General features: G+C 49.3%; 1 protein-coding gene across 1 annotated transcript in view; it reads left to right on the top strand.

Annotated features, from left to right (window-relative positions):
• LOC139751453 (uncharacterized) overlaps window positions 1-25213 on the top strand; it is a 178916-nt gene that overhangs the window by 125203 nt on the left and 28500 nt on the right. Inside the window, 6 exon segments of the mRNA XM_071666872.1 lie at window positions 2-7057; window positions 7059-10346; window positions 10385-10598; window positions 12573-12608; window positions 14662-14853; window positions 22061-22203. Coding sequence (XP_071522973.1) covers window positions 2-7057; window positions 7059-10346; window positions 10385-10598; window positions 12573-12608; window positions 14662-14853; window positions 22061-22203 — 10929 coding nt within the window.

Below are 25213 nucleotides of genomic sequence, written 5' to 3'. Positions count from 1 at the left end.
CTTCATCAAGGACGGACCGACCGAGTCCACGACGTACAGCGTCTTCACCGGCTCCTACGTCCGGGACCGACGGACGTACCTGTTCTTCTTCGGGAACACGGCTCTCCCGGGGCGCCCGGAGGCCGCCGTCGGCGGCCCGGTGCAGGCCACTCAGAACCACGCTGAGGTGGTGGTCAAGAAGGGCGGGGACCAGTCCAGGATTCTCGTGGACATGGAGAAGGACCTGCAGGTGATAATGCCCTCCAAGACCCACAGCATCGACTCGACGGCTGCGCCCGACCTGCTCATGGGCGAGGGCATGGTCGACGGACGCCTCATGGGCGGGGTCTTCATCGAAGGGTCGGAAGGCTTCGACATGGAGGGTTCGCAGAGCCAGAGCGGCGAGACGAGTATGTTGACCATCACCATCGGGCGTCCGGTGGCGCACACCCGCACCGTGCAGCCGGTGGCCGTCAGGGACCCGGAGGAGGTCACGGTGCTCAGCATGGCCGACATGCACCGCCGCACGAACGACTTCGACAACGAGATCGACGTGTCGCTCATGCGGGCGCGCAAGGCCCGCGTGAACGACGGGGAGATCATCGCGGACCTCCGGCCCACCAGGGCTCTGGAGATCAACCTCCCCACCTACACCATAGGCCAGCAGAACGAGCCGCTGGAGCAAGTGGTGGCCATCAGCCGGAACATGGGCAAGTCGGTGGGCAAGTCGGTGGGGAGGAGCGTCAGCGAGAGGCACCGGGAGACGAGCCAGCGGGACAACTCCGTCGCCGACATCCGGGCCAAGTACAACCTGGAGAGCGGGGGCGGCGACTCGGACCTGCCCACCGTGACGTACGTGGGCTTCGCCGAGTTCACCACCACCATCGCCAACACCGTCGTGGTCTTCACCCCGCGCACCGAGAGCCCGAGCAAGGTGCTCAAGCCTCAGGTCTCCAGGACCAAGCCTGCTGAACCCACCAGCTCCACCACCACGTACAGCCCAACTTTCCCTTCCTCCCCGGCGGAGCCCACGGCCCTGGCACCTCGCCTCGCCCCCTCCCGCACTAACGAGGCGGTAGCGACCACAGAAACCTCGACCCAGACCCAGCCTCCTCGTCAGACCGAGACCCAGGTTCCTCGTCAGACCCAGACCGAGACCCAGGCTCCACGTCAGACCCAGCCCCAGGCCGGGACTCCTCCCCTGAAAACGACAGCGAATGCATTCGTTCCTCAACCGGCCATGGAGACCAGGATGGTCACGCAGACGGAGGGTACCTCCGTCAGAACAGCGGGCCAGGACGAGGAAGCCAGCGACGCTGAGGGACACATGTTCTCGACCATCTCGACTCAGAGGTTCAATACGGTCGACCTGTATCCGACCGGCCTCGTGTCGTCCATCGGCGGAACCATCGTACGCAACAGTATGACCACACTCCTGACGACCTACGTCTACGGCACGTACATCCAGGGGCAGTACGCGCAGATCGTCCAGAGCACCTCCAGTATCTTCTACCTCGTCTCCCGCTCGGCCTCCCCAGCGGTACAAGCGACTCCATCTCTGGCGCAGATCGCCCCGACCCTCAGCCCCGACGCCCCGGAGACCACGGTAGACCCGTACGACCTGTACGAGTACGAGTACGACGGGTTCACGACGGAGGATCAGCCCGAAGTCGTGGAGGAAGCCGTCGACAGTACCCTGGGACGGTCTGTGGATTCCAACCCCGGTCAGCAGTTCATCGTGGACACCAAGGGCAGTAAAGATGGCGCTGCGGCGGCCGGTCAGGTCACGCCGAAGCCACCAGAGGACCTGCTAGACTCGATGTCCGTCTACACGCACTACACCACCTACTTCAAGGACGGGAAGACGACTGTCTCGACCCGTCTGGAAACCTCGACTGTCTTCTTGCCTTTCCTCGCCGCCGAAGGACCGGCGACGGAAGCCTCGCCCACGCAGACGGAACCTGAACCGACCAGCGTCGCTCAGCCCTCGCCTCACCTCACTACCTACACCTACTACACGACCCTCTTCGTCGACGGCTCCTCCCAGATCTCCAGCCGGACAGAAGTGCACACAAAGCAAGTTGGGGACAGCGACTCGAACCTCCTGCCTTCCTTCTTGACTCCCACCGTCTCTGTCACCGTCACCCCGACTGCCATCACCACACCCTCTCCTCCACCTACTCTTCCTCCTCCTACATCTCCTCCTCCTCCTCCTCCTCCTTCTCCTTCTCCTTCCCCGCCACCACCACCACCTCCTCCTTCTCCGCCATCCACCACGCCCGACGCCCTTGAGGACGTGGAGGACACAACAACGCTGGACGACCTCACTGTGATCGAAGCCGTGGGTCTTGAGGACTACGACGACTACACCACCGAGTCCCTGACGGAGGCCTTCACCGAGTCCATGTCTGAGAGCATGTCCTCCGAGTCGCCCACGGACTCATCAGCCCAGGATGTGACGGAGGCCCCGGGACTCACCTTAGATTCCTCCCTCAACCCTGACGACGAGGTGAATGCCGTTTTCTACCCCCGCACGTATTACACCACCTACACCTACTTCACCACCTACTACCGTTCGGGCACCTCCTCCATCGTCAGTAGCCTGGAGACCCTAACGAACGTGGTGACAGACCCAAGCGAGCAGGAGAAACACAAGACCCTGACCCCCGTCGTCCCCACCTACCCCATGACGTTCTACACCACCTTCACCTACTGGACCACCTTCTTCAAGGAGAACAGCACCATCTCCACCAGCACGGAGAAGACCTTCTCAGACATCGTCACGCCGACAGGTCAGGTCGCCGTCCCCACGACCATCCAGGATGTCCCCGTCGCCGACGCGTCCCCTACCGTCGCCGACGCGTCCCCCACCGTCGCCAACACGTTGGTGGCGTCGACGACCCCTGCCGTCACCACTTTCTACACCACCTACACCTACTACACCTCCACCTACCTGGGGGAGAGGACCATCGTCAACAGTCGTCTAGAGACGGTGACTAACACCATTTCCACCGGGGTGCCCAACACGGACCTACCCGCGGCCGCCGATGCTGTGGTGGAGCCCATCGCCTTCACCAACACTGCGGAGGAACCGATCACCACTGAGACCACAGCATTTGGCTTTACAACCACTGAGAAGGAACCGTTTGGCTTTATCACCACTGAGAAGGAGCCATTTGGCTTTATAACTACTGAGAAGGAACCTTTTGGCTTTATCACCACTGAGAAGGAACAGTTTGGATTTATAACCACTGAGAAGGAACCATTTGGCTTTACAGACACTGAGAAGGAACCATTTGGCTTTACAGACACTGAGAAGGAACCATTTGGCTTTACAGACACTGAGAAGGAACCATTTGGCTTTACAGACACTGAGAAGGAACCATTTGGCTTCACAACCACTGAGAAGGAACCATTTGGCTTCACAGCCACTGAGGATGAACCATTTGGTTTTACAACCACTGACGAGCCATTTGGATTTACGACCACTGACGAGCCATTTGGATTTACAACCACTGACGAGCCATTTGGATTTACGACCACTGACGAGCCATTTGGATTTACAACCACTGACGAGCCATTTGGATTTACGACCACTGACGAGCCATTTGGATTTACAACCAGCGAGAGTGAACCGTTTGGCTTCGCAGCCACCAGCCGACCGTTTGACGTCACAAGCACCGAAGACGAGTCGGCTCTGACCATCGCCGAAGAACCATTTGGGTTCACAACGACCAAGGAGGCGCTAGAGGTGGAGAGGCCGTCGAAGACGACGAGGACCAAGTCCACCGGCCTCCTGTCGACCATCCGAGGCAGCACTGTGGTCGACGGGACGACCACGATCTTCTCGACCAACATCATCGGCACCGTGGTCGACGGGCTGTACGCCCAGATCCAGTCCACGACCAGCGTGGTCATCCGCCCGTCCTCCGACATCGCCGCCGCCGCGCCCTTCTTCTTCCTGACCTCGCCCACGACGGAGAGTTCGCCCACACTCCCCTTCTTCTTCCTGCCCACCACCAGCGAGGAGATATCGCCCTCCCCAGCCACGCTGGAACCAGTCTTCCCTCTAGCGACCGAGAGCGACTTCGACGAGGCCCCCGTCACTCGGCCGGTGCTGACCGCCACGCCGACCCTCGACTCCTCCTTCGTAGACGTGACGACGGACGCGACGCCCGTCGAGACAGCCACAGAAGCTCTCCCGGAGGAGGTTACGACAGAAGCGCTCGAGGAAAAGGCCAACCTGCCCACAAAGACGAAGACTAAGCCAGACTTCCCGTCAACCAACCGAAATAAGTTCCCTCCGCGGGGCGGAGGAACCAGAAGGCGTCCGGATATACTCGCCTTCCTCAGGCGCACATCCGTGCGGCCACGCCCAGCCACCATCACAAGAGACGGTGTGACACCGACGGTGACAGCCACTCCCGCTGCGGGCTCTGACGAGGGAGAAACCTCGGCAACCAATCGCCCCTTCCGGTTTGGTTTCATAAACACCCCAAGTGTTCGTTTGACGCCGACAAACTCCCCCGGCAGATTCCGCTTCCAGAGCACTGGAGTCGCGCATCTCAGCGGCTCTTCGAGGTCTGGAATATTTAGTCCCAAAAGCATCCGGCACAGCACGCCTGGATTCCGCTTTGGTTCCAGCACCCTCCAGAAATTCACCGGCAAGAGCAGTCCTGGAGGCTTTAGATTTGCTGGAACCCGCTCATCCGTCTTTCCAGGGAGCACCCGAAGTATCTCCCCGTCGTCTGTCTTTCCCACCTTAGCCACCACCGTCGCCCCAGTGTCCGACCTGCAGCCAATCCAGGAGGAGTCCGCGCCCGAGTCCTCGTCTGTCTCGAAGAATTCCGACGCAGGGTTCCGGGCATTTAGCTTCCGGCCGCGGCAGCAGTCGGAATCCGCAAGAACTCGGTCATCCGTCCCCTTTGCCCTGCTGAACCGTCGGCCGGGAAGCCCCGTCCCCAGAGAACCATCCACCGCCAGTCGATTTACTCCTAAGGGGGCGCCTGAGACGCCAGAACCTACGCTTAAAGAAAAGAAACCAGCCCCGAAGGAGACCACCCCCGCCCCAAGGAGTGGCTTCCGCATCAATCGAGTGAACTTGGAGGAACGCAGACGGAACTCCTTCCGCCAGAGGAGACCCGACCTGAGCAAGTTGTTCCGCCAGAGAAACACCCAGAAATCAGACCTGGAGAACGAAGCCACAGACATCGAGCCGGTCTTTGTTGAGGCCGGTGGTAGGTTCCTCACCCCAGAAGAGCTGGCTCAGATTCTGGCCGACGAGATCCAGCCGGGAGAACCCCTGGAGAGGACGAAGCGTCAGACGAGGGGAGGAGGGTTCGGCGAGCGAAGTCGGCGAGAGAGGGGCTCGCGAACCAGTCGATCCAGAGATTCGTTGCCGCTGCCGCCGCCGAAGTCTTCGTCAACCCCAAGATTCCTCGGAAGAGATACCCGAGCTCGGTCCAGGGGCGTGAGCAGACCTACTAGTACTGCGAGCAGACCTAGCAGCAGACCCGGCACAAGTAGACCTGCGGCCGCCTCGCCCGTCCGCGAGGATCGAGGTTCCCAGTTCACGCTCACAAACTCTCGTGGGAGAGGTCGAGGCACCCCACCGGCCACCCCCGCCAAGGAGGAGAAGCCAGCACCTCCTCCACCATCCAGGTCGGCCAGACGATCGACCAGCCGCACCTCACTCCCGACCAGGCCCCGCTCCTCCTCCAGAACTCGCGCCACCGTTCCTCTAGGAAACATCCGCGGCCGAGGATTCAGGAGACCCTCGACGGACAATAACTTCCGTGCCTCCAGCAAGTTTACCCCGAAGCGAACTTCGAGCAGCCCCATCAGGAGACCGCCGCCCGCCTCCAGAAACACCCGACAGCGACCGTCACTTCCCTCCCGCAATACTGGGAAACCGAACCCCATAGAGGAGTTCCGAAGCAGGCCCTCACCACCCATCACGACGGAGCCCCCACCTATATTCCCCAGTGACGACGGAGGCTTCCTGATCCAGGACGAACTCACGGTGACGCGCGAGGCCCCCGTCAAGGCCACGATCCCCCTGGTGGAGGACGGCCAGACCATCCAGAAAGAGGTGATCACGGCCTCGCTGCAGACGGAGATCGTCCAGCCCGACCAGATAACCCAGACGGAGATCGACGGCACCATCAGGCTGCTCCTCAGCTCCGTGGACGGTGCCAACGACATCACCCACTACGTGGTCGACCCCGTGGAGACGACCTTCGTCACTTACACCCCGACCTTCATCGGAGGTCGCCGAACGTCTGCCTCCGTAGTCCTTCCCTCCACGGCCTTCAACGTCGTCTCCATAACCAAATCCAAGCCCGGTGGCGACCTGCAGCAGCTGCTTCAACTGCTGATAACCCAGCAGCAGCAGCAGCAGCAGAACCCTCTCCTGGCGGCCCTGGGTCTGGGTCAACCGACGACCACCGAGGTGGTGCACACGCGCTCCTTCGTGACCACCGTCACCAACGTCGTGTCCACGGCCCTGCCCATCATCTTCCGGGGCAAGACCATCCAGACGACCATCGTCGAGTCGGAGGTGGAGGTGGTGACCGCCACTGAGTTGAGCACGGAGACCGTGATCACCCACGCCACCGTTGGGCCCCTGGGCAACCCCAACCCGCTGAACCAACTGCTTCCTCTCCTCCTGCAGGGGCAGCTGCAGCAACAGTCACCCCAGATAAGACCGACTCGGGAACCGTCCATACAGGCTTCGAAGGTCGACCCGCAGCTGTTGGAGCACCTGAGGAAGCAGCAGAAGAGACCGTCGGCGAACCAGAGGAGACCCCGACCCGAGCCGGCGCCAACACCTTCCCCGGTCGAGACGTCGGTGGTCACCTTGTACGTGTCGGGGAGGCGACCTGGAGACTTCTCGACCATCCTCTCCACCGTCACCATCAGCGGCGACGCCACGCGCAGGAAGCGCGGCTCCCTCAACACCAAGGAGGCCGCCGTACAGGCCACTGCCCTCCCGCACTACATCGAGACCGACAAGGGCGTCTTCCAGCTCCCCGACACGTACAATGAGGACGACATGGACTGGTTCATCATGTCCGCCTATGAACGAGGTGGACACCAATGATATCAGTAAACTGACGCCTGGCATAGACTCCGTACTGGGCGACCTGACCGCCTACTTCGACCAGGCGCCGGAGACTCTCCTGAACGGAACCCACACCTTCACTGCCGATCCTTTTTTATGGGAAGGCCCCGCTGAGCTGGCCCCGCTCAAGCGGAACGTTCGGAGCGCACAGAGGGGCACAGCTGGGATCCCGGAAGGTCGCAAGATCCAAGACGGCACAGCCCAGCAGATCGTCGACCACGTGAAGCCTCAGGTACCCACCACCTACTACACGACCTTCACCTACTACACGACCCTCGTCAACGACCTGGGCAGCCAGTTCGTCCGGAGTTCCGAGGAGACCGTGACTCACGTGACCACGCCCCCGGGAGGTAGCGCCTTGGACGATCCGACCAAGACCAGCCATGGATCTGTCGCCTCCACCGCGGTTCCCATCCAGGCGAAGTTCACCCTGGACGATGCGATCGTGCCAGGGAAGCCGCGTCCTGTCCCTGACCCGATCTTCCCAGAGCCTCCGCCACCATTTGGTCCCGTCATCCACCACTTCGTGCCCGAGCATCCCTCCCGGCCGGTACCCGAGCTCTTCACCCCAGAGGATCCTGGCGAACGCACGGAGACGTTGTCCTCGCTGGACGGGTTCGTCCAGCCGATCTCTGACCCCGACGCTCTCCAGCAAGGAGGGCCAGCAGGACCCAGGGTCCCCCAGCCTGGGCGGGGACACGCCTCCCCCCAGCTTATAATCCAGTCTAGCCCGGGGGAGACTCGCCGTAAGACGGGCACGGAGGCACAACAGAAGCCCCGTCGCGTCGTCCTGGCCCGCAGGCGTCCTGTCCCGCAGCAGGTGACCGGGAACCGAGTTCGGGTGGTGGTCACACGACGTCGTCCCATGGACGAGACGCGGACGGCCTTGCCCTTCGACGAGGAACCACCTCTTGACGCTGCTGCCGCACCGTCAGTAGAAAGCGAGTTCCGCATCGATGGCCTGCAGGAGTTTGGTCTTCGCAAGACGGAGAAGGACCCACCTGCCGAGACGGCGGGAGCCACGCATGAGATCGTGGAGACAGAAGAGCAGGACACGGAGGAGGAGGTAGCAGGGAGGCCGGGCGCCCACCAGCGCGTCCGCGTCACCCTCACCAACCGGCGGCAGGTCCAGCTGACGGAACCCATCCAGGACGACAAGACCACGACGCTGAGCGGCGGACGACGTCGCGTCGTTGTGACCCGACACCTGCCCCGACCCACGGTGCTCGCCAGCCCGGTGAAGCCCGTGTTGGCCACGGTCAGCACCTACTACACAGTCTTCTCCTACCTGTACACCTTGTACGAGAGCGCCTCTCTCTACTCCGTCTCCACCAGGGAGCTGACGGTTTCCAACGAGGTGGAGCCGACTGTCGTATCCCTCCTGCCGACCCTCCAGGCCGGAACGACTGCTGGCGGCTTCTACACACTGCAGTCCGGGAGAGGCACGTCGACCCTGGGCGAACGCGTCATTGACTCCTTCACCACTCAGATATTCCTCGCCTCTGCCACCCTCGTCAACCTGACGCCGGAGGAGTTGCAACGTGGTGTGGAGGCGGTGCAACGGACGACGGCGACGCCAGAGAAGAGCGACGCACATCTGTCCCAGAGGCGCCCCATCACCACCTCACTCCAGTCTTCCCTGGTGGAAGAGGGTTCCGTGTTGCCTACAGACACGCCCTTCCTGACCACCAGCAGCTTCAGGGCCACTCAGGCACGGGGCCAGACGACCGCGATCCGCCAGAGACAAAGGGAGGGCTCCGTGCCCTTAGCGTTAGACGAAGTTACCACAGCCACGGCCGAGAGGCCACAGCCCTCGAGGGCTGGTGTGAGGAACCGCGGGCGAGGCACCGTCAGGTTCACTGATCCGCGAGGTAGAGTCCGGGTCACAGTTACCAGACGACGGCCCATCGCTCCAGCCACTCCCGACCCAGCCGTCGCGCTGACCACTGACGCTCACGACGACTTCCTGTCGTCTGAAGCTCCCCTGAGGCCCCAGGAACACTTCCCGCCCGAGGACGCCGCCACAGAACCTGGAATTCTGGAAGATGACGTTTCTCCCGAGTCTCCCGTCCTACAGGAGAGGCCGACCAAAGCACCGCCGTCCCGTTTCTCTCGTCCGGGCGGCTCCCGGCGACGTCCGACCTCACAGTCTACACGCCCATCCCCGGAGGACAGGTTCGAACCGCGCCTGCCACCGAGTGAGGACGCCACTCCACGCCGACCATCAGCTGAGGACGCCGCTCCACGCCAACCATCAGCTGAGGACGCCGCTCCACGCCGACCATCAGCTGAGGACGCCTCTCCACGCCGACCATCAGCTGAGGACGCCGCTCCACGCCGACCATCAGCTGAGGATGCCTCCACACCGCGCCTGCCAGCAGGCAAGGACGGCCCACCATTGACAGAAGGCACGGTACTGGAGGAGAAGGAGGTGACAGAAGCACCACAATCCACACCTAAACCAACCCCGACGCCAACTCAGCCCACACGACCTCCGAGAAAGACTCTTCGTCGGGATGACATCCCCATCATCCGTCGACCAGGATCTGACCGTGGTCGACCCTTCGTCAGGCAACAGGGGCTCGACCTGGTCACTCCTGCCGCCGGGAAGAGCCACAGGTTCACGCCCGCGCCAGACCCCGAGGTCGAAGTCACCGAGCCTCGCCAGAGAGTAACCCCTGCATCAGGACCCGAGGGCGAGGTCACCGAACCTCCTCCGCCTGCAGGTGGTGAGAAGGAACCCGACCCTGTCGATGAAGGGAACCTCTATGATGAATATTACTACGACGAAGAATATTACTATTATGACGAGGAAAACCCGGAGTCATCACCAGCTGACGAGGCCCTTGAAGAAGACACGAAGCCCCCTGAAGCAGTCGAAGAACACTCCCAGCCTCCCGCCGAAGGCGAGACAGCCACCGAGTCTTCTTCTCCCACTGTCACGAGACCAAAGCCGAAGGTTGTGAGGCCCACGCCGTCCGAGGTCACCTCCAGCTCCTTTGACATAACCGAAGCTCGGAAGCGCGAGCGGACGCACACTCGACTCGTCACGCCCACGAGAACGCGAACGCCAAGCACCCGCCAGCGAACCCGTCCTCCTGTCGAACCCCCGACCGCCACGACCACCTCCTCCAGAGCCTCTAATGAAGTGTACACGACCTACGCCACCACGACCCTCCTGCCCATCCTGGGCGGCGAGCGCTCCATCACCCTTACCATCTTAACCTCCTCCCTTACCACCCTGGCCAAGAGGAGCCCCGCCCAGCCACCGCGACTCCCGAGCCGTTTGATCCGGCCACCACGGAGGCGGCCACGCCTTCCGTCTCTGCCCCTCCGCCTTCTCTAGCACCTTCCTCTCCTCCTGTGGTTGACGGCCAGCTAGGCTCGGCGACCCACGCCCTACCTGACGAAGTAGAGGTCACCCCGACCACCACTTCTCCTGCCGCTCGAGATACAAGCACCCGCACCTTCTTCACAGAGCCAGAGACCTCTCGGGGTAAGTTGCATGGATCTGGTCGAATATTCTGCCGTAGCTGCTTGTGCTGTTACTGAACCAACCCACCACCAACACCCACTCACTCACCCTCCTCCTTCCTTTATTACTGCCAACTCGCACGTCATCTCAACACTTTCGGATCCCTGGCCAACCCGGGATCATGATGAGAGTAAATGTGGGTGTCTTCAGACGGTCTCCGTACGTCCACAGCCTGGGAGAAGACAGTGTTAAGATCGACGTTAGGGTTGTCCTGTGAAACAGTCCACATTAACTGCTTTCTGTAGCGCCCCGCCCCCGCCCGGTGGCTCCACCAGGGGTGGTGGCTTCCCTTCCCGCGCCTGGGGGGAGTGATGGATTCGCTCCGACCTCCCCCAGGCGCAGCTCTTGTGAGCTCTTTCCTCTGTGGGAACACCTGGGGAAAGATGGAGCCTTCGCACTTCACACTCGGGGGGTTCATACACTGGAGGCCACGCCCCGCTATGGCTGCTCCTCTCACGAAGAGAGCTGGACACTGATTAACAAATAAAGATTAACCAATAAAGAAATGAAGAACATGATTAACGGGAAGTATCAATAAGTAGTGATTAATGATGGGTTGACTGATTTCTCGAGTGCTGAGCAATAACCTAACATTGCTTCTCCAACTCTCTCCCCTCCTTCATAGTGCCATACGAGGGTCTTCAGTGTACGGCCTGTGTGTGTGTGTGTGTGTGTGTGTGGCTGTACATATATTATGTTCACTAAACAAAGATATGTCTCCTTGCTTGACCTTCACTGTCCTGTTCTTAACAAACTGACAATGTCCTGTTCGTCAGCCCTTAACGGTCTGTTGCCCTTATTAATATACATTTGTTGGATATATATATATATATATATATATATATATATATATATATATATATATATATATATATATATCATTGTACAGAAGTATATGTGGATATGTGTGTGTATGGTTAATGTATATGGGTGAATGAGTGAGGCAGTGTGTATAATGTATAGACACTACCAGTGAATAATCCTCGCTTGGGTCTTATTGAAACTTACATATTAATATGTATGATTAATACACATAACTAGTGTATATACAGGTAGTAGTACAAATCATCAGTGTTAATATATATATATATATATATATATATATATATATATATATATATATATATATATATATATATTGGAAAGGATCACAATTTTGCGCGTGATCAAGATATTCCTATGAGTCCACGAGGAAAATGAAACAAATGGCGTCCTAGCTTCGTCTCTTCGATGTATATCAACTGACTGTTATATTCCTCTCTTGTGTCTCCCCTGATGATGTGATTATTACACGAAAGTGCACTTGGGAACTTTTCGTGTTTCATTTTCCCCGTGGACTCATAGGAATATATATATATATATATATATATATATATATATATATATATATATATATATATATATATATATATATATATATATATATATATATATATATATATATCCACAGGGAAGTACATGTTAGCTTGTCAATAATAACGTGTTGTGTTAGCTGTATTTCCAGGTTACATTGCGACGGGCCAAAGCCACCCAGCGGTAAGATATGTCCAGGGATTAACAACTTCTCCAGAGTTCAGTAGGTTGTGAGAGGAGCCACCTAATTGCAAAAAAAAAAAAAAAAATGGAGATATATTTGGATAGACCTTTGAGGGGGAGTGGTGGGGGGGGGTTAGGGAGAGGAGGGGGGAGGGGGCATATAAATGTGCCACTTCGCAGGGTAACTAAAGTGTTTTGTGAAGTGATGATCTCTTACCTCTAACCAGAAGAATTAAGAAATGTATGTGAGGGTTTAGGTTTCCAAAAGGTTTTTGGGTTTCGTGTTATTGATTAACTGTTTGGGGAATTACATGTATTGTGTGTGTGTGTGTGTGTGTGTGTGTACAGTTGCCAAGCCTGTTAAAGACTGATGACTTTTCTTATGTTATCTCATTGCAGCCTTTGGCATCATCAGTTCCCCTGAAGATGGCCCAGGTATGTGCACCACACAAGCCAGGACCTTATTATGTGTATATTGTACTGTTGTGTATCGGTATGTCGTGCGTATGAGAAAGTAGTTCATGAACAACCTCTTGCAGTATTATATTATTATTATCATTATTATTATCATTGATACACGCATGGATAGATTATTGTATCACTAGTTGTAGTGGGTAAGTTGTGCCGTTTGCTTGAGCTGAATTTATGAAAAGTAAATCATCTAGTGTTGCTTAATTAAGTGCTAGGCTGTAGTTATATATTTTGCAAGACATTAATTTTCAGTAGTGCAGCTCATTGATTTGTGTAGCTTTAACTTTAGCGAACTGAGTTATTATACATTATGTCTGACACCCGTATGTACAGAATACAGCAATGTACGCCAGCATGTTTTAAGAGTTGACTAACTGCTCTCACCATACCGAACTGGACACTTGCTATCCCTAGGTGCCACAGATATTCAGTTGACCAGAACTGATTCAATAGAAGATTATCCCTTCCCCCCTTTCCCACCTGTCTCTTTATGGATATCAATGGCACAAGTGTCTGTAATCTTAGTTATGGCAAGGGTCCTATCATTTGATGCTGGTATGATGCTGGTCCTGTAAATTATACTAAGCTTTGTGAATGTATGTAGATTGATAAGGTTCATGTTATGGAATTCATTTGTCTTGCTCATCGAGTGGGATCTGGAAAATGCTATGGCCTCCCTCCATTTTTTGTTTATTCTCTGTGCCTTTGCCCGTATTCTGTTGCCTCATTCCATCTCCCCATTCCACCACCCGCTTGTACCAGTTCGCGTAACATTTAAGCTTTGTTTTAACATATTTACCGTATTTGATTTTTTTTATATAACCTGCTAAGCTTTTCCTCTCCCACTTGACGGAAATGGCTTGTCGGGTTGTGTACAGCATTTTTGGTGAGATTACTTCATCATGGAGCATAGAAGAGGTCAAGGCATGTCAACTTCAAGATTGGTTTCTTCAAACTTCCTGTGATTCTTTACAAAATTACAGGAGTTTACCGTCATTCCCTAACGCACATGTTCATAATTTGTATGGGTTGGTTGTTTGGGCTTTTGCTTTATCAACTGTCAGGGTTATTAAAACCATCATCTTAAATTCCATCCACCGACCGAAAAATCTTTAACACCTTCTTTAGGTGTTAAAGATAATTTTAAGACCACATACTCTCACTCTGCATGTGGCTTATCTCTGTATGGGGAAGATAAGCAGTCAGAAAGTTTTACAGATTTAAGCACACGCTGCTGACATGAAGTAATTATCTTTTTTTTCCTATCATCGAATTATAATCTATATTTTTGTGTATTTCTATTGATAATGCAAAAAAATCACTTGTTACACTTGTAATAGCAAATATCTGTAATTGAAGATCCTTTTCCTTGCACTGGACCAGTGAATGAACTTTAAAATGTAGAGTAAATTACATAACCATATGTCAGACAGGGATTTTTGGTGACAATAAACTATGAAGTTTTTACATTTTCTTTTTGTTCATGAAAATGTTACTGTAATTCACTGTTTTTGAGATTAAACATCAAGTGAAAAATCACCATCTGGGATGTTGTATTATCGTCAGTGGACAAAAAGGTTTTTTGCTCTTAGTAAGGTACACTTCCTTTTCCTGCTTGATACACAGCCTCGAAGTCTCTTCCTTTCACATCCTGAACTTGTGAGTGATGGAAATCCATTGGGTTCACATGCCTGTCTTGTACTTCTTAAAAACCTAATACATGTTCATATAAGTTTGAAGAAATAAAGCTAGATACTACACAACCCCACAAGTTAAGCTAACATCACATAATTGGGCCTTTACGTTTTGATCAGTCCTTAAAATATTCAGTGACGTTGATGTCTTTTTCATGGTTGTCGTCCAAACCTGCCTTTAATTTACATGTATCAAATGTGAAGTTAGTAAATGGCTGATCAAACCGTTGAAGTTCTGACAGGAAATAACCCTTGTGATGCTCGCTTGAACTCTGGTTTTGGCGGAATGCCCCAAAAAAAGCAAGCCCTTCTCGGTCATGCAGGGTCAGGTCAGGGGTCGGGTCGGGCAGTGGTTGGACGGCCCGGGTCAAACCAGGTGGTGGGGTCGTTGCTGGAGTCCAGTCTGAGTGAGGCGGGAAGAGAGCAGCAACGCCTGGGTGCTCGATTCAGCATTGGCGCCCGACATAACCTGGCTACCAAAGTCATGAGTAATGGCGTTGAGGTCATTGTCGCTGGTAAGTGCAGCATCCTAGGGGTGAGCTAAGTCATAGACCAACAGGTCTTCTTGACCTTGTCTCACATTCCAGCGACCTTTTTACTAGAGGTAGTACTGCCACAGCAGAAACTTAGGATATCACAATTCATATTTTATCATTTCACAAATTGTAGGAATTATTTTACTCAAGATATCACAAATTATTTTCATAATGTTACTCAGAATGTTATATATCAACTTTATTCAGGATATCACAAATCATATTCATAATTAGATATCACAAATTACATTCATCAGATTTTACATAGGACATCACAGCTCATCTATATAATGTCACTTAGGATACCAGAAATTATATTTCAAATCCTATTCAATCATACTTCATCCACAGTGAGGCTCTATGACTCATCTGCAATATGCTAGAAATGTTTAAATTATCTGCAGTTACTCATGGTCAACACAAATTGGCTGTTAGAATAGCTTTAGAATTATCCCTTTGATTGTAAAGCCTTGCTTAACCTGCATATTCTCGCCTGTGGTAGACACACTGGTAAATATTGATCAGAAACCTGCATTTGATGACAGTCTTATTTCAGTAATGAGCCAAGGTCAGCTTCATATCACTTTTATATATATAAGAAAGGATAGATGATCCCCACTATGATAGCATGAAACTATACCTTAAACATATCAACATATCATGGGAAAGTAGATGGAACATCATATCATAAAAAAGAGAAAAAATTTGATATTGATAAAGGGTTAATACCTCCAAAATGCCCATCCAGTTTACCTCCTCAAATTCTTTTACCCCTTGACCATCAATAACTTTATTGGAAACTGGAACTTAATCCATTACATTGGTAATCAAATTTTAGATATACACATTAGACCAGCATACCTGACTTCATTAACAGGGCATATGCCACTTCTCTGCACTAAGGAGGTGTTACTTTCCCCACATATTTTAAAGACAATACTATTCTTTCAAGATGAGAAAAAAGGAGAGATAGGTAGTATGTTTGAGAAAAGGAACCTGGATGTTTTGGCTCCTGAAGCAGTTGTGGGAGTATGTGATAGAGTGTAAGAAAGTAAACTTTAGATTGATAATGGGTAAAAACTGAGAGTGGATGGAGAGAGATGGGTGATTATTGGTGCCTATGCACCTGGTCATGAGAAGAAAGATCATGAGAGGCAAGTGTTTTGGGAGCAGCTGACTGAGTTTGTTAACAGCTTTGATGCACGAGACCAGGTTCTGGTGATGGGTGATTTGAATGTAAAGGTGAGTCATGTGGCAGTTGAGGGTATAATTTGTGTACATGGGGTGTTCAGTGTTGTAAATGGAAATGGTGAAGAGCTTGTAGATTTGTGTGCTGAAAAAGGACTGGTGATTGGGAACACCTAGTTTAAAAAGAGAGATATACATAAGTATATGTACGTAAGTAGGAGAGATGGCCAGGGAGCGTTATTCGATTACGTGTTAATTGATAAGCGTGTGAAAGAGAGACTTGGATATTACTGTGCTGAGAGGGGCAACTAGTGGGATGTCTGATCATTATCATGTGGAGGCAGAGGTGTTACATGAGAAAAAAGGAGAGATAGGTAGTATGTTTGAGGAAAGGAACCTGGATGTTTTATATCTGAGTGAAACGAAGCTCAAGGGTAAAGGGGAAGGTGGTTTGGGAATGTCTTGGGAGTAAAGTCAGGGGTTAGTGAGAGGACGAGAGCAAGGGAAGGAGTAGCACTACTGAAACAGGAGTGGTGGGAGTATGTGATAGAGTGTAATAAAGTAAACTAGATTGATATGGGTAAAACTGAAAGTGGATGGAGAGAGATGGGTGATTATTGGTGCATATGCACCTGGGCATGAGAAGAAAGATCATGAGAGGCAAGTGTTTTGGGAGCAGCTGAGGGAATGTGTTAGTAGCTTTGATGCATGAGACTGGGTAATACTGATGGGGGATTTGAATGCATTTACCTCCCTAACAACCCCATCCATAAACAAATTAAACAACCATGGAGACATCACACACCCTTGCCGCAAACCTACATTCACTGAGAACCAATATATATATATATATATATATATATATATATATATATATATATATATATATATATATATATATATATATATTTTGGAAAGAGGGGCAAGTATGAAGTCTGTTGGGGATGAGAGAGCGTGGGAAGTGAGTCAGTTGTTGTTCGCTGATGATACAGCGCTGGTGGCTGATTCATGTGAGAAACTGCAGAAGCTGGTGACTGAGTTTGGTAAAGTGTGTGAAAGAAGAAAGTTAAGATTAAATGTGAATAAGAGCAAGGTAATTAGGTACAGTAGGGTTGAGGGTCAAGTCAATTGGGAGGTAAGTTTGAATGGAGAAAAACTGGAGGAAGTAAAGTGTTTTAGATATCTGGGAGTGGATCTGGCAGCGGATGGAACCATGGAAGCGGAAGTGGATCATAGGGTGGGGGAGGGGGCGAAAATCCTGGGAGCCTTGAAGAATGTGTGGAAGTCGAGAACATTATCTCGGAAAGCAAAAATGGTTATGTTTGAAGAAATAGTGGTTCCAACAATGTTGTATGGTTGCAAGGCATGGGCTATGGATAGAGTTGTGCGCAGGAGGATGGATGTGCTGGAAATGAGATGTTTGAGGACAATGTGTGGTGTGAGGTGGTTTGATCGAGTGAGTAACGTAAGGGTAAGAGAGATGTGTGGAAATAAAAAGAGCGTGGTTGAGAGAGCAGAAGAGGGTGTTTTGAAATGGTTTGGGCACATGGAGAGAATGAGGGAGGAAAGATTGACCAAGAGGATATATGTGTCGGAGGTGGAGGGAACGAGGAGAAGTGGGAGACCAAATTGGAGGTGGAAAGATGGAGTGAAAAAGATTTTGTGTGATCGGGGCCTGAACATGCAGGAGGGTGAAAGGAGGGCAAGGAATAGAGTGAATTGGATCGATGTGGTATACCGGGGTTGACATGCTGTCAGTGGATTGAATCAGGGCATGTGAAGCGTCTGGGGTAAACCATGGAAAGCTGTGTAGGTATGTATATTTGCGTGTGTGTATGGGGGTGGGTTGGGCCATTTCTTTCGTCTGTTTCTTTGCGCTACCTCACAAACGCGGGAGACAGCGACAAAGCTAAAAAAAAAAAAACAAGTATACGTATGTAAGTAGGAGAGATGGCCAGAGAGCGTTATTGGATTATGTGTTAATTGACAGGCGCGCGAAAGAGAGACTTTTGGATGTTAATGTGCTGAGAGGTGCAACTGGAGGGATGTCTGATCATTATCTTGTGGAGGCTAAGGTGAAGATTTGTATGGGTTTTCAGAAAAGAAGAGTGAATGTTGGGGTGAAGAGGGTGGTGAGAGTAAGTGAGCTTAGGAAGGAGACTTGTGTGAGGAAGTACCAGGAGAGACTGAGTACAGAATGGAAAAAGGTGAGAACAATGGAAGTTAGGGGAGTGGGGGGGGGAATGGGATGTATTTAGGGAATCAGTGATGGATTGCGCAAAAGATGCTTGTGGCATGAGAAGAGTGGGAGGTGGGTTGATTAGAAAGGGTTGTGAGTGGTGGGATGAAGAAGTAAGATTATTAGTGAAAGAGAAGAGAGAGAGGCATTTGGACGATTTTTGCAGGGAAAAAATGCAATTGAGTGGGAGATGTATAAAAGAAAGAGACAGGAGGTCAAGAGAAAGGTGCAAGAGGTGAAAAACAGGGCAAATGAGAGTTGGGGTGAGAGAGTATCATTAAATTTTAGGGAGAATAAAAAGATGTTCTGGAAGGAGGTAAATAAAGTGCGTAAGACAAGGGAGCAAATGGGAACTTCAGTGAAGGGCGCAAATGGGGAGGTGATAACAAGTAGTGGTGATGTGAGAAGGAGATGGAGTGAGTATTTTGAAGGTTTGTTGAATGTGTTTGATGATAGAGTGGCAGATATAGGGTGTTTTGGTCGAGGTGGTGTGCAAAGTGAGAGGGTTAGGGAAAATGATTTGGTAAACAGAGAAGAGGTAGTAAAAGCTTTGCGGAAGATGAAAGCCGGCAAGGCAGCAGGTTTGGATGGTATTGCAGTGGAATTTATTAAAAAAGGGGGTGACTGTATTGTTGACTGGTTAGTAAGGTTATTTAATGTATGTATGACTCATGGTGAGGTGCCTGAGGATTGGCGGAATGCGTGCATAGTGCCATTGTACAAAGGCAAAGGGGATAAGAGTGAGTGCTCAAATTACAGAGGTATAAGTTTGTTGAGTATTCCTGGTAAATTATATGGGAGGGTATTGATTGAGAGGGTGAAGGCATGTACAGAGCATCAGATTGGGGAAGAGCAGTGTGGTTTCAGAAGTGGTAGAGGATGTGTGGATCAGGTGTTTGCTTTGAAGAATGTATGTGAGAAATACTTAGAAAAGCAAATGGATTTGTATGTAGCATTTATGGATCTGGAGAAGGCATATGATAGAGTTGATAGAGATGCTCTGTGGAAGGTATTAAGAATATATTCTGTGGGAGGCAAGTTGTTAGAAGCAGTGAAAAGTTTTTATCGAGGATGTAAGGCATGTGTACGTCTAGGAAGAGAGGAGAGTGATTGGTTCTCATTGAATGTAGGTTTGCGGCAGGGGTGTGTGATGTCTGCATGGTTGTTTCATTTGTTTATGGATGGGGTTGTTAGGGAGGTGAATGCAAGAGTTTTGGAAAGAGGGGCAAGTATGAAGTCTGTTGTGGATGAGAGAGCTTGGGAAGTGAGTCAGTTGTTGTTCGCTGATGATACAGCGCTGGTGGCTGATTCATGTGAGAAACTGCAGAAGCTGGTGACTGAGTTTGGTAAAGTGTGTGAAAGAAGAAAGTTAAGAGTAAATGTAAATAAGAGCAAGGTAATTAGGTACAGTAGGGTTGAAGGTCAAGTCAATTGGGAGGTAAGTTTGAATGGAGAAAAACTGGAGGAAGTGAAGTGTTTTAGATATCTGGGAGTGGATCTGGCAGCGGATGGAACCATGGAAGCGGAAGTGGATCATAGGGTGGGGAAGTGGGCGAAAATCCTGGGAGCCTTGAAGAATGTGTGGAAGTCGAGAACATTATCTCGGAAAGCAAAAATGGGTATGTTTGAAGGAATAGTGGTTCCAACAATGTTGTATGGTTGCGAGGCGTGGGCTATGGATAGAGTTGTGCGCAGGAGGATGGATGTGCTGGAAATGAGATGTATGAGGACAATGTATGGTGTGAGGTGGTTTGATCGAGTAAGTAACGTAAGGGTAAGAGAGATGTGTGGAAATAAAAAGAGCGTGGTTGAGAGAGCAGAAGAGGGTGTTTTGAAATGGTTTGGGCACATGGAGAGAATGAGTGAGGAAAGATTGACCAAGAGGATATATGTGTCGGAGGTGGAGGGAACGAGGAGAAGTGGGAGACCAAATTGGAGGTGGAAAGATGGAGTGAAAAAGATTTTGTGTGATTGGGGCCTGAACATGCAGGAGGGTGAAAGGAGGGCAAGGAATAGAGTGAATTGGATTGATGTGGTATACCGGGGTTGACGTGCTGTCAGTGGATTGAATCAGGGCATGTGAAGCGTCTGGGGTAAACCATGGAAAGTTGTGTGGGGCCTGGATGTCGAAAGGAAGCTGTGGTTTCGGGCATTATTGCATGACAGCTAGAGACTGAGTGGGAACGAATGGGGCCTTCGTTGTCTTTTCCTAGTGCTACCTCGCACACATGAGGGGGGAGGGGGATGTGTGGCGAGGTGGCGATGGGAATGAATAAAGGCAGACAGTGTGAATTGTGTGCATGGGTATATATGTATGTGTCTGTGTGTGTATATATATGTGTACATTGAGATGTATAGGTATGTATATTTGCGTGTGTGGACGTGTATGTATATACATTGTGTATGGGGGTGGGTTGGGCCATTTCTTTCGTCTGTTTCCTTGCGCTACCTCGCAAATGCGGGAGACAGCGACAAAGCAAAATAAATAAATAAATATATATACACACACACACGCACATATATATAAGAAGCCTCTAGCCCTTGATAACCTAGCAGGACACATACAGCAACTACATTGTCTTATATTGGCATGGATGCCTAACCATGCACAACATATGATGGTCATGATCACTATGTTAACCTGACTGTAAATTACATACTTAGCATTGATGTATGTTGTATTCATTATCAGCACTTACCATCCAGCATACAACATATATCGCCCAATCATGATTGATATACTAGCTTTTCTCAGCATGTAGTATATCACAGCATCCTCATACAGTAGTTTTTCTACATCATTGCAGTTTCATATAGTCTAGCTTATATATATATATATACATGTCATCACAGTATCATATGACAGCGCAAAAGTAATTCACACCCCCTACCAAGTCACAGACCAAAGTAGTGGTACGTAGTTGGTGAATGACTGCTCTAGTATTTCTTCTGGGTCCTAGAGACAGTATGTGTATCATCCCTCAGCCCTCCCTCTCACTGTCTATACCCTGCACCCAAGCTCTGTATGCACCCTTATTTTAATTCCATCACCAGCACCTTGGATGCACTCCTTGCCTGCTGCACAAACTGCTTGTTATTACTAATTCAACTTTCAGACACAACTCGATTTGGCAACTAACAGATCCAGGTATATGATCTACTTAGTACTGTTTTAGCAGTTAACAAGAACTCTTATTTGTTCTCATCTTATGAATCAAGATTTTGCACTAATATTTTTTATCAGTTCACTACCAGACAGCACAGGTAGTTAATCAGGTTGTGTTTAGTAAATGCCATTGAATGTATTTGTAATGTCATACAATGTAGGCATAAAGACTGTAATTCACTTTATTAAGGTAAAATGTTTAGGTTGACAGCCTTAGACTCCATTGTGAAAAAAGGTATTATCAGCCAGCCATGGTCACAGCAGTGTGATAATTACTACTTAGATGAAAAAATAAGATTGAGCCTTGTCTTGAACACTTACAGTAGAAGTGAACAACATGGTGAGTTCAAGGACCACATTTGTTTAGCAATGCTTGATGCTGGATTACTGAGACATGATTGAATGTTCCAGATGACATGAACACGTACAAAAACAGAACACAGATAATGCCCAATGGAATATGCACTCATACTAAGCTCTAGAGGTCATTAGTCATATGCTCCTTAATTCTCTAGCTGATGACAGTGACAGTAGTGTATAATCCATGGAACACCTCTGTCTTATGCATGGTTTTCACTGTCCCTGTTTTACAGGTGACAAAACAGCTTCCCCACTTCCTCATGAGAAGATAATTACCAACAACTTTGAGAAATTCCAGCGACCAATCACCTTGCCACCATCAACACTGTCCGATCAGATGCTTCTTTTTGCATCTTTGGAAACTGACCACCCTAAGGTAAAGTCAATAATTTGCTGTTTCTCTTCATGGAACACAGAATATAATCTTTTTTAAGTACTTAGCTGTTGTAAATAACAAATTAGCTGAACAGCCTGTTAATTTTTTTTTCATTTAATTTATAGTAACTTTGACATTCTTTTGTGTAAATGCATTTGATAATCAATTTACTGAAAATTCCTCTGCAGTTCATTATTATGTAATTCAGTCAGTGATTGCTTTATGGATATATTTTTCTTAGGTTCATTTTTTTTTACTTTGATTAGTATTTTAAGATAAATAAATTTCATATTCAGTATTGATGCTGAAGTAATACTGGGTAGAATGGATATGTATTATGTATATGGATATTTCTTTCATAATGTCAGGGTGCTAGAGACTTCAGTACATCAGGGTAGACTCACTTTTCATTCATGATTTGAATTTATTTGAAATGAAACAATTAATCTCATTTTACACAGCACACACACATCCACCAAAGAGCCCACTGCCCTATAATTACACTTGGGCCACCCTGTGCCAATAATGGCACCCCAAGCACACATAACTAACTATGCTAATAATAGCAAACCCGAGAACGAGTTACTGACAGATTCTGCCTAACTTACTCATGGTGAATCCTTACATAGACAAATATGTCTTTTAATGAATCATCAAAATTAGTGATATTCATACACATCACAGCAGGATGATTGTAAATTAGCCTGAATATCCTCATACAGCATTGGTTTATTCATGGTTTTATATTGCTAAAATCCCTGAAGATTCATGAAATTGGTTCACATTTGATACAGACCTTTCTTGTATGCACACTGTAATCTTTTCCAGTCAACACCTCGCCCACTTAATTAAAGCACCAATACTAAGGTAACAGCTCTAATGGGGATGGATTTAAGTTTACAGAGCCTTTATTATTAACACATCATAGTCTGAGGGGGCATCATTTGCAAAAGGTGCCTTCAGGCGGTTACTCATATCAATTCATTTTGAACAGTAGCAGATAATTTTCATATATTAATATCAGTCTTAACCTGTTTCATAAGCACTGTTACTTACTTGATTTAATCAGAACTGATAAAGGGGGATGTGGGTGCCTGTAAGGTCTGTATAACCTAAGATGCACTCTAAATCTTAGCCCATTCCCTTATCTGCAGTTTGTTAAAGACATTTTACAGTTTCCAAGTAAATATGGCATGCAGAGATATCTTTGTAAGTAAGTGAAGGAGAAAAGGATAACAATGATACATTTTGATCATTTTAAGAATATACTGGAAATTATTTGTGTAACTTGTACAATTTTCAGAAATAAACTCCAGCACCTTGTTTAGGATCAGCTGTCTTTCTCTGTAAAATGATGAATGCTCTGTGTATTTAGAGTTATTGCAGTATGCTAGTAAAACTGTAAATGATGTAGCATTATGGATTGATGATACTGCACTCAAAGATGCTATAATGCTATATTGTCAGGGTGTAAAGTACAGTGTACATATATTGCCTATGTCATTTAGTAAGGCATCTGTTGTCAGTTCCCAGTAAATGATACAAATAAGTGGTATTTGCACAAGGAGCAGTAATTGGAGCACAAAAATTAATACAGACTGAATATGATTCAGTTCGGGATACAGTATCGGTATTGAAAAGTCTGTTTCTTTTTTCAAATGTAGAGAGAATCTGTTTGATAGTGGCATTTACTGTTCCTTTAAAAGCAGTTTATCCTCACATACTAACATTAATAATAACAATCTCCCTAATGTCTTATTTTAAGAATTCAATTGTGATTTATGATATATTTTTCATCTTATTTCTGGTTTCGTTGAATCTTAGGTATCACTTCCCATACTGTCATAACTGTGGTTCTATCATTCTTATATCTTCAGTGGTTTATTTTACCCTCATACTGCAACTAGTAAAAGAATTGTATAGTTTAGTATACTGAATTAACTAACTTCAGCTACATATTGTACCAGAGCTAACTCAGATTCTTTTATTGGTTTGAGATTTCTTGTCATTTCCTACAACATATGCCCCCCATTCAATTGATAATTTTCAGTCTCCTCATTTTGTCTCTTGTTCTGCCTGTCATTTTGCTCTTTCCTCTGTTCCATTTTCAAGTCACACCATTACCTCTTCACTTTTAGTGCCATGATGTTGTGTTGACTAACCAATACTAACAGGTAATAGATGGTCATAATGCTCGTTCGCCTAAGCGGCTGACCTACCATTCTACTCCCACTACCCAACGTAGCATCATGTCTCTTTTGCGGCCGTTCATCTGCTCCTTCACTGAGCTCGGTCCTCCATGCCACCAAAGTGAGGATGACAAAACAGTGATCTTGGAAATGGTGGCAGACACGAATGACTTTGGGACAGACTTGGATATCCCGACAAACCTTCTTGGGTCTGTGATGACCATTGCAGACCTGGTCACTAATAATCAAGGCCTGGTCAAACAACCCATGGTACACTCAGGCTCATTGCTTTCTCCAGTGCTCCTTACACTGGAGCCAGCCCCAGTAAGTCACACAACAGAGTCCCTCTTGACCGTAACCCATGTGATGACTGTAACTTACCATACCCAGATGCCAGGGTCAGGGGACATGACTCGCATGGAAGTCTTAACCAATGTTATGACCCATGACAGAAGGTTCCTGACCTCCATCATCCCTGCCAGTGTCACAGCTAAGGTAAACCCCCCTACCATCCCACTTTAGTAACTCACAGCAGTAGTAATCTCCCCTGACTGTAGTGACTCCACAATTTGGGCAATTTACTACAACTTGACCTGACCAGCTGCTGTAGTGACCTGAATTCCAGGTTATTTCTCCATGATTATAATAGTATATTCGATCACTCATATTCTTGTTGATTCAAATCAAACTTCCTTGCACTGTACATTTTATCCAACCCATAGCACATGAAGCATCTTAGAATCAAAGTTCTTTTGTTGTGAAGCTCTGTCATATCTTTTCTTTTTGCACTTGCATGTAGCCTCCAGTAATGGCTTTACTGT

Source organism: Panulirus ornatus, chromosome 11 (genome assembly GCF_036320965.1).
Source record: "Panulirus ornatus isolate Po-2019 chromosome 11, ASM3632096v1, whole genome shotgun sequence".
In the NCBI taxonomy this organism is placed as follows: domain Eukaryota; kingdom Metazoa; phylum Arthropoda; class Malacostraca; order Decapoda; family Palinuridae; genus Panulirus; species Panulirus ornatus.
Note: the sequence above shows the minus strand (reverse complement) of the source record. Positions and strands in the feature narration are given on the sequence as shown.